Source organism: Gekko japonicus, unplaced genomic scaffold, assembly GCF_001447785.1.
Source record: "Gekko japonicus isolate JY-2015 unplaced genomic scaffold, Gekko_japonicus_V1.1 scaffold5598, whole genome shotgun sequence".
NCBI lineage: Eukaryota > Metazoa > Chordata > Lepidosauria > Squamata > Gekkonidae > Gekko > Gekko japonicus.
In genome coordinates this window covers 31,895-47,183 of record NW_015170432.1, presented here as the reverse complement: position 1 = coordinate 47,183, position 15,289 = coordinate 31,895, and the positions used below count along the sequence as shown (strand labels likewise).

The 15,289-nt window shown below is 48.2% G+C and overlaps 1 protein-coding gene across 1 annotated transcript in view; it reads right to left on the bottom strand.

Annotated features, from left to right (window-relative positions):
- Nucleotides 1–441: 441 nt before the first annotated feature.
- The window catches only part of RCBTB1 (regulator of chromosome condensation (RCC1) and BTB (POZ) domain containing protein 1), a 27,320-nt gene continuing 12,472 nt past the window's right edge, over nucleotides 442–15,289 (bottom strand). The window contains exons 5-11 of the mRNA XM_015418304.1: nucleotides 14,018–14,184; nucleotides 9,255–9,362; nucleotides 6,197–6,339; nucleotides 5,621–5,811; nucleotides 4,544–4,670; nucleotides 3,279–3,430; nucleotides 442–705 (exon numbers count right to left, since the gene is read on the bottom strand). Of these exons, the coding sequence (XP_015273790.1) occupies nucleotides 566–705; nucleotides 3,279–3,430; nucleotides 4,544–4,670; nucleotides 5,621–5,811; nucleotides 6,197–6,339; nucleotides 9,255–9,362; nucleotides 14,018–14,184 (1,028 nt within the window). The 3' untranslated portion in view covers nucleotides 442–565. The remainder of the gene's footprint in view (nucleotides 706–3,278; nucleotides 3,431–4,543; nucleotides 4,671–5,620; nucleotides 5,812–6,196; nucleotides 6,340–9,254; nucleotides 9,363–14,017; nucleotides 14,185–15,289) is intronic.

The window sequence follows — 15,289 nt, the reverse complement described above, 5'->3', positions numbered from 1 at the left end:
CGGAAGAGCATTCACAAGTTACGATGAGCAGGACACCCCTCTGTAGCCGTGTGCAGGGCGGCAGAGCAGAACAGCTGGCCCTGCTTTGCCCCAGTGCTGGTAAAATCCCCTCCACTGATTGGAGGAATTCCTTTTGCAACTGAAGAAGAAGAGTTGGTTTTATATCCCGGCTCTTCACTACCCGAAGGAGTCTCGGAGTGGCTTACAATCTCCCTCCCTTCCTCTCCTCACAACAGACACCCTGTGAGGTAGGTGGGGCTGAGAGAGCTCTTGACAGAAACTGCTCTTGAGAGAACAGCTCTGAGAGGACTGTGACTGACCCAAGGTCACCCAGCTGGCTGCATGTGGAGGAGTGGGGAATCAAACACGGTTCTCCAGATCAGAGTCCGCCGCTCTTAACCACGACACCAAGCTGGCTCTCACACCAAGTTGTGTGCTGCTTTGTTCGGGATCCCGTTTCACAGACTGGGAAAGCCCTGAGTGTGTTTTGTGCTCAGAAAAGCTTCCTCGAGCAGAAATGCCGGTTCTAGTGCTCCGAGTCTGATAATGGAGCGAGAAGGTTTTTTTAGTTTACCTCTGCGTCGTAGCGGACGGCTGCAGACAGCAGCGAAAAGGCGTTCTCTACTGTGATCCCTCTTTTGATAAGATGCTGACACAGTTTCTTCAGCCTGTTCTCGCAATAGGAAGTAGCCAGGTCCAGAAGCCCTGAAAACGAGAGGCCGTGGTCAGTTGCCCGTCTTCCTGCCTCTGAAGTGCCACAGCACAGTTCCCATCACACTGGCTTTGCAGCACGGAGGAGGCAGGTGTGAGCAGGAGAGAGGTCGAGGGAGGCACAGCCCTCCGAATGCCAACGGAAAGGGCTGCCTGTACCCACGACCAACGGGCACAGGAATACTGCCAAACCAGGGGCTGCGGATCAGGGCGCTCTCTCTGCTGCAGACTCTCTCTCTCTCGGTTATTAGAGAGTCAACATGGAATGTTTCCTTCAAGAGCTGATAAGTAGAAATTGATAAGAACTATGGTTGCTACACGATCAGATAAAGCAATTACTGTGAAACGAATTGTTTACATTGCGCAGCATTCGTTGCGTGTGAGCGGTAATAGAAGAGAATTGTCTACAGAATCACTACAGTAAATGATTTTGCAAACGTATCTTTAATGACTCTTCATTATTTTTGTCACGGATGTTGTTTTTTGGATTTCTACAAACTCCCGGTGGTGGCTGGAGATCTCCTGGGATTGCAACTGATCTCCAGTCAACAGAGATCATTTCCCCTGGAGAAAACGGCTGCTACAGAAGGTGGACTCTGTGGCATTATACCCCTTCCCAAACCCTGTCCTACTGAGGCTCCACTCCCAAAATTTCCAGGTAGTTCCCAACCTGGAGCTGGCAACCCAGATCACAGACTTAAGCTGAAGTGAGCTGCCCTACCGCCCCCCACCCCGCCCCCGGCCCCAAGCCAGGCTGAACTGACGCCTGCCACTGAAAAGGGCAGATCAGTTGGGCTTGGAAGATAGAAGGGCAGCTTTAAGTGCCCCCACCAGGTTTCTTCTTTAAAAAACTTTTATTTATCCTTTTTCCAAATTAATTACAAACATCCTTTCTTCAAATAACTTGAGTCCGAACTAAGCTTACATACGTTCATTCATTTATACATTTAAATCTGAATTCCCCCAAATTTCATGAATCCGTTTATGTACGCTTTCCCATCTTTTCTTAAACACACTTCCATCTTTCCCTTGAAGGCTTCTAGTTAGTTTATCCATATCTGCTACTTCCATCAATTTAAATATTATTTCCTCTCTTGTTGGGAATTTATCTCTTTTCCAACGTTTAGCCATTAATACTCTGGCCGTGGTCCACGAGGGAGGCTGTGTGTGAGGAGCTCCCCCCACCAGGTTTCTTGATGCCCATGATCTGTGCATCATGGACTGGGGGCTGAAAAGTCAGCAGCTCTATCCAAGTACCACAGAGCTGCGAAGATACCAAATATTTCCATGGGGCCCTCTTCCTTCCTTCCCCAGGGTAACAGACAGACCAAAAACAAGTTCCACGTCACATCGGGTGGATGCTAACACGATGATCTGAAGTGCCCCGCGGGGCAGAACGCCACTGGGGGAGAGTGCCAGGATTGCCAATTCCATGTTGTGAAACTCCTAAACATTTGGGGGGGGGGGAGAGAGCTCAGCAGGGACGTGATGCCACCGATTCTACCCTCCAAAGCTGCCGTTTCCTCCAGGATAGTAAAAAGCCCAGTGCATGTTTAAGACTAACAAACTTTATTGTGGCATAAGCTTTCGGGAAACACAGCTCTCTTCACAGAAGAGAGCTGTGTTTCTCGAAAGCTTATGCCACAATAGTTAGTCTTAAAGGTGGCACTGGGCTTTTTACCAGTTTGCAGGAACAGACTGACACGGCTAAACTCCTCTGGATCTATTTCCTCCGGGGGAGCTGATCTCTGTGGCCTGGGGATCAGCCACAATTCTGGGAGGTCTCCGGGCCCCACTGGGAGGTTGGCAACCCTCGGGTGTGCCCCCCCCTTCCCACAAGCAACCCTGCTCCACGCGTCAGCTTTTAGAAAATGTAGTAAAGTTTTTTTTAGGACAAGCGATAGGGGGGAAGAAAGCAAAAAATACCTTCAAGCTGGTGTAAGTGAAATGGGAGCTATAAGCAAGTGCAGAAGTTCCTCCCTCTTGACTGCCTGAGTCAGCCTGTTAAGCTACCACCAAATTGACTGAGGTCCAGTGATTAGTTATCGTTGACAGCTGTAAATGCTTGGGGAGGAAACACCAAGCTCTCACGAGCCCACTCCCCGGGTTGGGGCTGGGGGACGCTTTGCGGAGCGCCACTGAAACGCTCTCACTTCAGCTTTGTTACTAAGGCAAGCGCGCTCCAGCTGCTTGTATAAACTGTCTCTAATGTTGGTTTCATTCTTAATTCCTATTTACTGCTAAATTCTTATTTATTTATTTATTTTATTTATATGGCAGGCTCAGGGCGACTAACAACATCGGTATAAATATACATTAAAACTCCCATTGTTATTTTAGTTACGACTCTTGTCCTGTGACTCAGGCCTTCTAGGGGAATGCTAATTCTATTGTTGTTGTTGTTGTTGTTATTGGTCTTGTTGTTGCTGTTGTTGTTGTTGCTTCCAATTTCTATCCCGCCCTCCCAACAAGCAGGCTCAGGGTGGGTTACAGAGTCAATTCTGAGTGGCCGCTCAAGCATCTGAAAGGGAGCAACCCTAAGTGGCAAGTGATACTTCCGTACATACCTATAGCGTCTTCAGGTGACAGATCGACACTGTCTGTATACAGGTACTCAAGAAAGGCACGGTACACTGGGTAGGAAAACTGGTCTATTTCTATGACCTCCTTCATGTCTTCATTCCAGTAAGACTGGAACATGGTACGGAAGTGCTCGCACCTGCAATGGGAAGGCGTGAAAAGGGTGGGACGTCAGGCTAGCTAACGACTCCAGATTCTGCACAAGCGTATACTTAAGGTCACCAGGAAACAGAAGGAGCGCTTGCAAGGATTTATCATGGCTTGTACTGGTTCACTGGTGTTGAGGCAAGCCCCTTCAACAAGTGCAACCAGGCAATAATCCACTGGGGGGAGAAGAGATTGGATTTGTACCCCGCCCTTCACTCGGAGTCTCAGAGCAGTTTACAATCTCCTTTCTCTTCCTCCCCCCGCAACAGACACCCTGTGAGGTAGGTGGGGCTGAGAGAGCTCTCTTGAGAACTGCCCTTGAGAGAACAGCTCTGAGAGCTCTTGTGACTGACCCAAGGTCACACCAGCAGCTGCATGTGGAGGAGTGGGGAATCAAACCCAGTTCTCCCAGATTAGAGCCTATGCTCTTAACCACTACACCAAACTGGCTCTTTACCTAATCAGCTGGGATATACAAACCCCAGACATTCTCCTTCGCATCTGCTGGCCCCCTTCCCAGCCCAGGGCTGGATTTCCAAAGCCCCACCTGCACACAGCGGATGACTCAGTCGGAACCCCCCCCCGCCCCCCACCAAACAGCTTGCAGAGGGCTGATAGCCTCCTCCACTGCCTTAGTCAGTGTGATGTAGTGGTTAAGAGCCACGGGACTCTAATCTGGAGAACCGGGTTTGATTCCCCACTCCTCCACATGAAGGCCGGCTGGGTGACCTTGGGTCAGTCACGGTTCTCTCAGAGCTCTCTCAGCCCCACCTACCTCACAAGGTGCCTGTTGTGGGGAAGGGAAGGGAAGGAGATTGTAATCCACTTTGAGACTACTTAGGGTAGAGAAAAGTGGGGTATAAAAACCAACTCTTCTCTTCTTCTTCTCAGCCTACCCGTGGTGTCACGTAATTACTGTGTGCTTGCTAGCCCTAACTGCTGGGACTGCCCTGGCAACTGAGGTCAGTGTCTGCCCCACCTCCCCACCCCTCTAAATATCCACGCCCCACAAAACAGCCACGGATGTCATTTATTGTTTTTCAGAGCCATCCTATCCAGCCCATTGTAGACGGGTCCGCTGAGGACTCCCCAACCCAAACGGTACCGGATTTTCAGAACGGCTTTGTGCACGTAGATGAATTTCCCATCGACTCTGAACTTCAGGTCCGAGGTTTCTGGACTGTCGAACTCTCTCTTCAGAGACTCCGCCACTGTTAAGTAGTCCTCATGCTCTGCGAAGATAAAACATCGTCCTCTTAATATTTACACATGGTCCACCCGCAAAGGGACTCGATGCTCAACCACCACCACATCTGGCGGCTCCAAAATAGCACATTCGTCCCTGCTCCCCAAGCGAAGAACCTGACTGGTGATCTAAGTATATACACAGGGGAGGAGGAAAGATCCATTTCCACAGCGAGTTCTTCAAGCAAAGGACACCATGGCAAGAAACTCCTTTCAAACTGGACGCCCTCTACAACATCCTTCCAAGACGGACACCTTGTCTAGCCTATGAGGGATCAGTGGGCAGAGGGAGGGACTTCCCTTGATATTCCCAACGCGCAATCCTCACCTAGCCCCTTCTGTGCTGTATCAACCACCCCCGACAGCTTTTGGGGTGAACGCCCAAGCTCAAAGCGCTGGATTTCAAAGGCATAAGCTAATCGAGTGCAAAGAAAAACAGACAGGGAGGTGGGAAGCTCTGATCCTGGATAGGCCAGGCAAGCCTGGTCTTGTCAGATCTCGGAAGCTAAGCAGGGCCAACCCTGGAACGTACTTGGAAGGGAGACCTCCAAGGAATACCTGGGCTGGGATGCGGAGGCAGGCAATAATAAGCCACCTCTCTAAGATATCCTAGCCCCACTAGGGGTCGCCAGAAGTCACTATGACTTCCAGGCTTGTGAGCACACAACACACACACACACACACACACACACATACAATACACACAAAATGCTCACCAAAAATAGTTTTAAAAACCACACACAAAAACAGGGAGGTGGGAAGATGGGGACAGTCTCAAAGGGAATGAGCAGAACTATGACACAGAACAGCCTCGTAACAATCAGCAGCCTCAAGCAGACCCCCCCCCTTTGGGGGGCACCCCCCACTGCCCTGAAAGCTCTCCTCCCCCCCCCCAGCCTGAGCCATGAGGACCAGACCTCTGCCATTTCCCTCTCACCTAATGAGAGAAGGCGCCACATCACAGCAGGAGTGGAAAAGCAGGCAAAGACGTCGTCGGTGCATGAGAAATGGGTGGTGTGCGGGAGAACCACCGACTGTCCCCGGCACTGGCCCCACATGTACACCTGGCCGCTCTGCGTCTTGGCGGCGGACGTGTGAGCCGAGTGGCAGGCCGCGATCTCGACGACCCTGCAAGAAAGGACGTTTCTGTCAATCAGCTGGATGACACCAGACATTGACCATGCAGGCCCTCTCACAAAGATTCTGCTAACGTAACAACCCACTGGTCTGTATCCTGTCGTCCCCCTGAACACAACTCCAACCTTCCTCCAGGCGAATGAACTTTCTTTCTTGCTTTTTTAAATAGCTTTTATATTATTATTGTTAGTTTAAATTAATATAGGGATAATCTTTTAACTTATTCGTAACAAGGACAATCAACGTCAGAGTAAATATAGGGCATTTAACATAGAGACATTTAAAATACATAGTAGTAGGAAGATTTTTATATATTGCATACAATTACTATTGAAGCTTAGCCTGTATTACCACTGGTTACTGCGTGAGCCTTTACCTCTCCTTCTCCACCATGATCTGCACGGGGCTCAGGTGGTTGCTCTTGTTGCCGTTCCCCAGTTGGCCGTAAGTGTTCGCCCCCCAGGTGTAAAGCAAACCCTCGTCCGTGAGCGCCAGCGTGTGCGCGTAGCCACAGGCAATCTGCAAAGGACGTTTTCCGGAAGAAGAAAAAACAACACACTGCTGTTCACTTTGCACCAAGCTGGACATCAAGCAAGCAAACGGGTGCAAGGAATCGAGGTCTCGTCATGTGCCAGAACAACATCCATAAAGCACATACAAGTTTTGTTTGTGAGCAACTGCAGATTTAGTACAACGTGGGCTCAACAACAACTGAGAAATCATTAGTGGCTGTAATTCTAAAAGCTCGCCAGTAGCCTTCTCTTAGAATTGCTGCTGCTCCTTTTGTTGTTGTTGTTCAGTTGCACAGTCGAGTCCGACACTTCACAACCCCATAGACCAGATCACGCCAGGCCCTCCTGTCTTCTGCCGTTTTCCGGAATCTGCTTAATTTCATGTTCGTTGCATCGGTGACACTGTCTAACCATCTCATCCTTTGCCGTCCCCATCTTCTTTGACATTCAATCTTTCCCAGCATCAGGGCCTTCTCCAGTGAGTGCTCCCTTCTCATCTGGTGGCCAAAGTATTTGCACTTCAGCTTCAGTATCTGGCCTTCCAGGGAACAGTCAGGGTTGATTTCTTTTAGGAATGCCAATTTAGCATTTTCACAGACTAGTTTATTCATTCGTATTTTATTCTGCCCTCTCTTCTTGAGCAATCTGGGTACGTTTTGCATGCTTAAAGAAATATTCATTTTATTAAATAATAATAATTCTCCTATGACGTTGTGTAGAACAGCCAGGAGATCCTAAGATTGTCTGGCAGGCAGAAGTTCTAGCTCTTTTAGCATTGTGCACCACTAGGGGGTGAGCTAGACTTGTTTCTAAGGCAAGAGACGTTTCAGAAGTGGTCTGCCATTGCCTGCCTCTGCCTCACAGCCCTGGGAAACCTTCCAAATACTAGCCAAGGCTGACCCTGCTTAGCTTCTGAGATCTGATGGGATCAGGCTAGCCTGGGCTATCTAGGTCAGGGCTATACTAAACAAAACAGAACTCTCACTTTGGCACTTCAGATTTTTATTATCCATAACTTTGTATGACTTAGAATCTGTTTCCTGTATTCATGCGGAAGAGTATCTGAATATTCATATAGACTTCATCGTTGCAACGTTTTGTGTCAGGAGCAAGGAATAAAACTACAAGTAAATCAAGAAGAAGAAGAAGAAGAAGAGATTGGATTTATACCCCGCCCTTCACTTGGGAGTCTCAGAGCGGCTTACAAACTCCTTTCCCTTCCCCTCCCCACAACAGACACCCTGTGAGGTGGGTGGGGCTGAGAGAACTCTGACACAAACTGCTCTTTTTCAAGGACAGCTGTGCCAGAGCTTGTGACTGACCCAAGGTCACATCAGCAGGTGCAAGTGGAGGAGTGGGGAATCAAACCCGGTTCTCCTAGATTAGAGTCCGCGCACTTAACCACTACACCAAACTGGCGTAAATCAACACACAGCGTTCTGTGTTTTATTGAGGAGTGTTTTTTTAAGTGTATACAATGCTCACAGTGCTTTTCTGTAGACAAGGATCTCTCAGTGCACTGAATCCCTTAACATCTGTGCTGCCATCAAACAACTCAACGTTTCCTTCCAGCGGCCTCCCAGAACCTAAGGAAGTTCTCCCATCCCACCCCAAGCTCCTGTGTGGATTAAACCTGCTGTTAGCTGTGACCTCAATAGAAGCAGAAGAAACAACCTGGGGCAAACAAACACATTACAGAAAACACAAGCAAACAAACATTATGATATGCTGGCTGACACATTGAGTAAAACATTTTACAACCGACTTATAAGAACATAAGATAAGCCAGTGTTGGATCAGGCCAATGGCCCATCCAGTCCAACACTCTGTCACACAGCGGCCAAAAATACCAGGGGCCATCAGGAGGTCCAGCAGTGGGGCCAGAGCACTAGAAGCCCTCCCACTGTTGCCCCCCCCCAAGCACCAAGAAGACAGAGCATCCCTTGCCCCAGACCCAGAGTTCCTATCTATACCTTGTGGCGAATAGCCACTGATGGACCTCTGCTCCACATGTTTATCCAATTCCCTCTTGAAGCCGTCCATGCTTGTAGCTGCCACCCCCTCCTGTGGCAGTGAATCCCATGTCACATTACAGGGAAATACATTATAATATTACACGAAGTCCATCCTCATGATGTTGCATCCTCATGATGTGACTACGAGCACCTGGATGTAAACTCGTTTCGTCAAAATCTTCCTCAGGAGTATTCCTATTGTCTTCAAAGTTAACAGAATACTCCTCAGGAAGACTTTGACGACATGAGCTTACATCTGGGTGCTTGTAGTTACATCATAAGGATGTAACATCATGAGGCTGGACTTCTCTCTGTAATATTATAAGGATGTACTTCTCTATAACGTGACATTATATATTGACTGTAAAATATTTTACTAAATGTGTTAGCCAGCATATCACAGTGTTTGTTTGCTTGTATTTCCTGTTAGCTATGACCCCAGCAGTGTGCAGTTCCTAGACCCTTCCAAAAGCACTCTGGGATACAGTAAAACGTGACAACAGATTCAAGCACTAGGCTGCCCACTTTGGCCCTGGGGACCTTCAAAAGGCAAGCCCCTCCCAGAGCCTGCACCAATTCCTACATGCTCCTGCACGCCTTTGTTGCAATGCCAGGCCCAGAAGGGACAATGACTGATTCAGTCGCTGTGTGAGACAGGACAGAGTAGACTGGATGGACTACTGCTCCGATCCAGCGGGGCTCTTCTGATGTTCAGAATAGCACAGCTACTCCCCACAGCCAGAAGAGGTGCCAAGACTAGAGTGGAGCAGCAGCAGTTGTGGCAGTCACCTGGAGGCTCCTGTTCAGAGCCCCTTGTTCTGCTTTGGCTTGTGTTGACTTTAACCTCGAGACCAGGCAAAAAGCTCAAAATAAGCCAGGAGACCAGCGGGAACGTGTTCCTACTTACCTGCATTACGCACAACCCTTGAAGCGCTGCCACCCGGCAGGGGGTCAACTGATTGCCGTTGTTGCCCAGTCCTAGCTGGCCGTTCCCGTTATAACCCCAGCCGTAGACCTGGAACAAGGAAACAGGATGGTTAATCTGTAGGCATTTCTCCTGCAGAAAAAAATAATGTACAGAAATAGAAGGGCTGCGGTTCGGAGAGAACAGAAGCCGATGAGAGCAGGAAAATGTCCCATAAAGAACGCCGGGGGCAGATGGACACCAGAGGGGACCTTGACCTAGTTGGCAACATTAAAGAGGTACTTTTCTTCCTTTCTCACAATACAAAAACTCGTGGGCACTCCATGAAATTGCTGAGCGGTCGGGTTAGAACGGATAAAAGGAAGTACTTCTTCACCCAAAGAGTGATTAACACTTGGAATTCACTGCCACAGGAAGTGGTGGGTGCTACAAGCATGGACGGCTTCAAAAGGGAATTAGATAAGCATATGGAGCAGAGGTCCATCAGTGGCTATTAGCCACAAGGTATAGATAGGGGCTCTGGGGCAAGTGATGCTCTGTCTTCTTGGTGCTTGGGGGGGGGGGGCAACAGTGGGAGGGCTTCTAATGTCCTGGCCCCACTGGTGGACCTCCTGATGGCACCTGGTATTTCTGGCCACTGTGTGACACAGAGTGTTGGGCTGGATGAGCCTTTGGCCTGATCCAACATTGGCGTCTCTTATGTTCTTATGTTATTAACCAGTGCTTTCCTCCTGGTCCACCCTAGACTGTCCTAAAACTCTGGTCTGCTTAAAATGTAAGGCATAGAGATTCCTGGCATGATTTTGCACGGGCTGGATGTCCTTCAACTGTGCAACAGCGAGGACGGCTCAGTTTGCACATTAGCACAACATCCCCAAAGGCTCTGGGGCTCTGGCAGGGCCACCCCCCCCCATTTTGCAGGGGCTGCAGCGTGGCTAAAGTGAGACCCTGACCTGGTGCACAGCCTCCAAGAGAACCTCTCTGCCTCACCGGCCTTACTTTTCATTGGGAAAAATAAAATAAGCTCACTGAAGAAACCACTGTTCTATGACTTTAACACACTTGGTTGTACTTTTTATAATATTTATAATGCAAATTTCTTATGTTACACAACAATCATCCTTCTGTAAAGTGTACATGCCATAAACATAGGTAAAGCCAGCAGATAATTATGTGAGTACAATACAAATATTCTTGACACTGTTTTGGCTATATTCCTGGAATGTTTTCTCTTCAAGGCGTCTCGACAGAGCTAGGAAGTGGAAAAGGAGACTAAAAAGCCTTCATTTTTCAAGCTTCTAAACAGCATTTATCACTCCTCCGTTTAAAAGCATGTGAATCCAAGGAATACAAGAGATTATCTCTTTATCTCTTATAAATATTATAAAAAGTACAACCAAGTGTGTTAAAGTCATAGAACAGCGGTCTTCTTCGGTGAGCTTATTTTATTTTTCCCATTGTATTCACACTGAAGCCTGTCTTGTTTTTGTTACTTTTAATTGTTTAATTTAATTCAATTGTTAATCACGCTGCAGAAGAGAGACCTAATTGCCTGTATCCTGGCAAAAGAAAAAGACACTACTGGAAGTCTATATTCAGCAGCATCCAGATATGGCTTGCAATGGCTCAATCACTGCCTGTCAACGTCTCCTGAAACCCTTGGAGTGGACTGTCATAAGTTCCTCCTCACCCAATAAGTTCAAATGTTAACTTGGATATATGCGTATTTATCCTTGAGTTATCAAAACCTTACAGGGAGATTTCTGTTTAGCTCGTGCTGGGCAATGTTCACTTAGCTAGGATTGCAAATGCTTTTCTACAAATGCATCCACCTGCCCAGTTCTGGCTGGACTGGATACATGATATGGACAAACAGGTTGGCTTCTGTACAATGAGGGTCAAGGGAACAACCACCAAAAAATACTGATTCCCCGCTGGGGTTTCCTATTTCAGACTGACCAGGCTCCCTGCCATCTAAATCCTGAAGAATCTTTTATTCTGATGATTGTGTAGCTGTCCAAGCCTTCAAGCCATTCATAAATCCTCTTGCATTGTATGCTTCTAAACATTAAGCAAACAGTATATTTTCGAGAGTTGGACTATAAGGAAGGCCAAGCGCCGAATAATAGATTCTTTTGAACTATGGTGCTGGAGAAGACTCTTGAGAGTCCCTTGGACTGTAAGAAGATCAAATCAGTTAATTCTGTTCCCTGGAAGGCCAGATCCTGAAGCTCAAATACTTTGGCCACCAAATGAGAAGGGAGCACTCACTGGAGAAGACCCTGATGCTGGGAAAGATTGAAGGTCAAAGAAGACGGGGACGGCAAAGGATGAGATGGTTAGACAGTGTCATAGATGCAACAAACATGAAGTTGAGCAAACTTCAGAGGACGGCGGAAGACAGGAGGGCCTGGCGAGATCTTGTCCATGGGGTCGCAAAGAGTCGGACTCGACTGTGCGACTGAACAACAACAACAACAACATATTCTGCCTTGGGTCTGAAGCCCTTAAGCCAGTGCGGGCTAGGAACAGGCTGCGTGGTCAACTAAAAGTTGGTAAACTGGGGAATAATATCAGAACTAAAGAAAACCATTGACCTTAACAGCCAGGCAGGGGAAACCCTAGATTTGTGCAAAGTCACTGAGTTACGTAGTTATGCTTTAATCCTGCCTCAGCTGAGTGATGTACTTTAGCTTCTGTGCTCAACTTTTGAGAAGAGCGCCAAGCTGTGCTTTGCTACGATAATTATGCCTCTTGTCCTGTTATGAGATGTTGCACACAACCAGTGTGTTGTAAAGTGATGTGGTAAGAGTGTGCTTCAAAAGGGATTGGTACACAGGCAGAAGGATGATAAAAGGGGCAGAGAGGAAAAAAGAAGTGACATAATCGAGGAAAAGACCTGAGCAGGGGTTAAGCTGTCAGAGAGATGGAGCAGCACGCTTGACACCCGGCCACGCGACTAAGAGAGTTCTGTCTTGGTCTGACCAAACCCTGGAGATGTTGTGAGTAACCTCGCCGGCTACAACGTAGTGTGAAACTGGCCACTCTGGATAATGATCAGGTATGTTCTACAGATATTCTGTAAGGTGTGCTGTGAACACTCAAGTGTGCGCTGCGTCATCTGGTCTTGCTCTGGGAAGGGCCGTGGCTCAGCGGCTGAGCCACCTACTTAGTACGCAGAAGGTGCCAGGTTCAATCCCGGGCATCTCTAGATAAAAGAGTCCGGTGTCAATGTTAATGGGGTGTGTGTGTCAATCTGGCACCATGTAGGCTTATGTTTTATGATAGTCTATATTGATTGTTCTCATTTTTCTTTGTTTTAAACTGTTGTACACTGCTCTGAGCCCGCTCTGTGGGGAGGGCCGTATAGAAATTCAATGGAATAAAGAAATAAATGTGAAAGCCCTCTTCTGCCTGAGACTCTGGAAGGCCACTGCCCGTCTGTGGAGACCGTACTGACCCTTGATGGACCAGTGGTCTGATTCAGGATAAGGCAGCTTCATGCATCCATCTGTTCCAAGTTCCTTTTCTCCTATCGAGGACAAAAAGATGCCCAGAGCAGGGAAAGGTCTGCTGGGTTTCACCAAGACAGAATCAGCAATAGGCTGTATGGGAAAACTGAAACACAAACTGGCGACACGGTGGGTAACACTAGAGTAAACAATGCAACACCACGTAAAAAACAACGTGTTGTATTCTATATTGAGATCATTCTAACAGGCAGCATTCACATATAATCGTATGTTGCGCTCTGCAAGTAATATTGCAGTCTTAACTGTGCCTATTTAAAAACACATACATCAATGATGTCAGTATCTTTCTAACATGAAAGATTCTCAGGCACTTCGCTTAGAGTCACTTCAACAGGGTGTCACAATTTTTAACAACCATATTATATTTGAAAAGCTTTCTTTTTTGGAGTCTCCTTTGTGAAGAAATCATCAGAACAGTTTTTTCCCAGTGGTAAAACAAAAAGTCTTTATAGACTGCTTTTTTGTTGTTGTTCAGTCGCACAGTCGAGTCCGACTCTTCGCGACCCCATGGACCATATCCCGCCAGGCCTTCCTGTCTTCCGCCGTCCTCTGAAGCTTGCTCAATTTCATGTTCGTTGCATCTATGACACTGTCTAACCACCTCATCCTTTGCCGTCCCCGTCTTCTTTGACCTTCAATCTTTCCCAGCATCAGGGTCTTCTCCAGTGAGAGCTCCCTTCTCATTTGTTGGCCAAAGTGTTTGAGCTTCAGTTTCATTATCTGGCCTTCCAAAACTGCTTCATAGAGAGCCAACGAATAACTGCGGATGTTCTTCCGTTTCAACGTCCTCTTTCTCAAGAATCGCCATGTATGAACAACCATCAACATACATCATTCATTACTGATGCATATATCTTTAAATAGGCATAGTTAAGACCGCAATATTACTTGCAAGGCACAACAGATGGTTATATGTGAGTGTTACCTGTTAGAGTGATTTCAATGTAGAATACAACATGCTTTTTTTTACGCGGTGTTGCACTGTTTCCCATAGGACGGGAAAGCTGAGCAGGGTGCAGCAGGTCATCCTCAGCAGCATCCTGGGCGAAAACTTTGGAGGGCTGAGCACTGCACCGTAAGTGAGTGTGCATCTACTTCTGTACGGCTGCTGTCCCTCATGGGTTCCTGGCACATCTCCTGCATGCAGATTGTTCTCCACTTCAAGCATTTCTGGGGGCAGCAGAAGCAGAAAAGCCGCGGAGGGGCGCTTACCTCGCCGTTGTCTACGACCGCCATGGAGGAGGTCTGGCCGCAAGCAATGCTGACCACCACTTTGGTCTGCAGGCAGTTGGAGACTTTGCGGGGAGTCGGCTGGTTGGCGGTGGAGCCCGATCCCACTTGGCCGCAGTTGTTGTAGCCCCAGGCGTACACCTTTTCACAGAGGAAGAAGGTGAAAGAGCAGGCGATGGGACGTTCTGCTAGCCTACATAAAGATCCTGTTGTCTAGCGGTCCCCTTGGCTTTTGAGAGGATAGCTTCCAACACCTGCTTTCCAAGAAGGCCCAATGAAAACCACCACATTAAGGACACCCCCCTGAATTAAGGGTGGTGGACACTAAAGGGAAAGTATTTAGCAGAGGCTACTGCAGGGGCTGGAAACCAAAAGCCTTCACCGTGCTGCCCTGGAAACAACATTGGCCACCTGGACCTGCCAACAGCATCCCCAAAACCAGAAACCGCTGATAACCAAGCTCTGTCTGCCTGCACAGCCTCACCCCCAACATGCCTGTACAATGGAGACCAAGCCCAGAAGTTCTCTGCTATGCCTGTGGCTGGAAGGTAGAAGCTGGAGAAATAGGGTTGCCAGGTGCTTAGTGTCTGCTGGCGGGGGGCTCCAAGCTGCTCCCTGGGATCTCCCCGGAAGTGACATCATCACGCCGGGCACGTCATGCGGGGGACACTCTAGCATTTGACCAAAACCTCTATGGCCACCATAGAGTTTTTAGCCAAATGCTAGAGTGACCCCCGCGTGATGTGCCCAGCGCAGTGACACCATGCTGGCATGGTGGGGCTCTTCAGCGGTGAATTGGGGACTCTGAAATGGGGGGAAACCCCCCCCCTTGGGGGTATGGCAACACTATGGAGCAGCCTAGCTGATGCTAAGCAGGGCTAGGTTTGGGCAGTGTCACCTTGAGGTTCAAGGCACAAAGGAGGCATAAATATAATAAAGGAATGAGTGAAACAGTCTGGCAGGGGACAGAATGGGGAGACCCTGTTAGGTGGCTAAGAGCAGCTGGAAAAGATCTGGCTGAGTTTCTTCTCCACTGCTCACAGGTGCAGAAAACCTGGACGCCTCCTTGCCAGAGGTACAAGCCGGAGGGCAGGAGTCAAGGGGTCTTGTCCTTCATAGCTTAGCCTTCAGTCTGTGGTCTAGAGCTGGGAGGAAGACTTGTTTTGCACTCAGAAGCCTTTGCCCACCCTCCTGCCACTTGGTTCGCAAGGATAATTACACTTCCGTGCTACATAATGCTACGTATTAAAACTC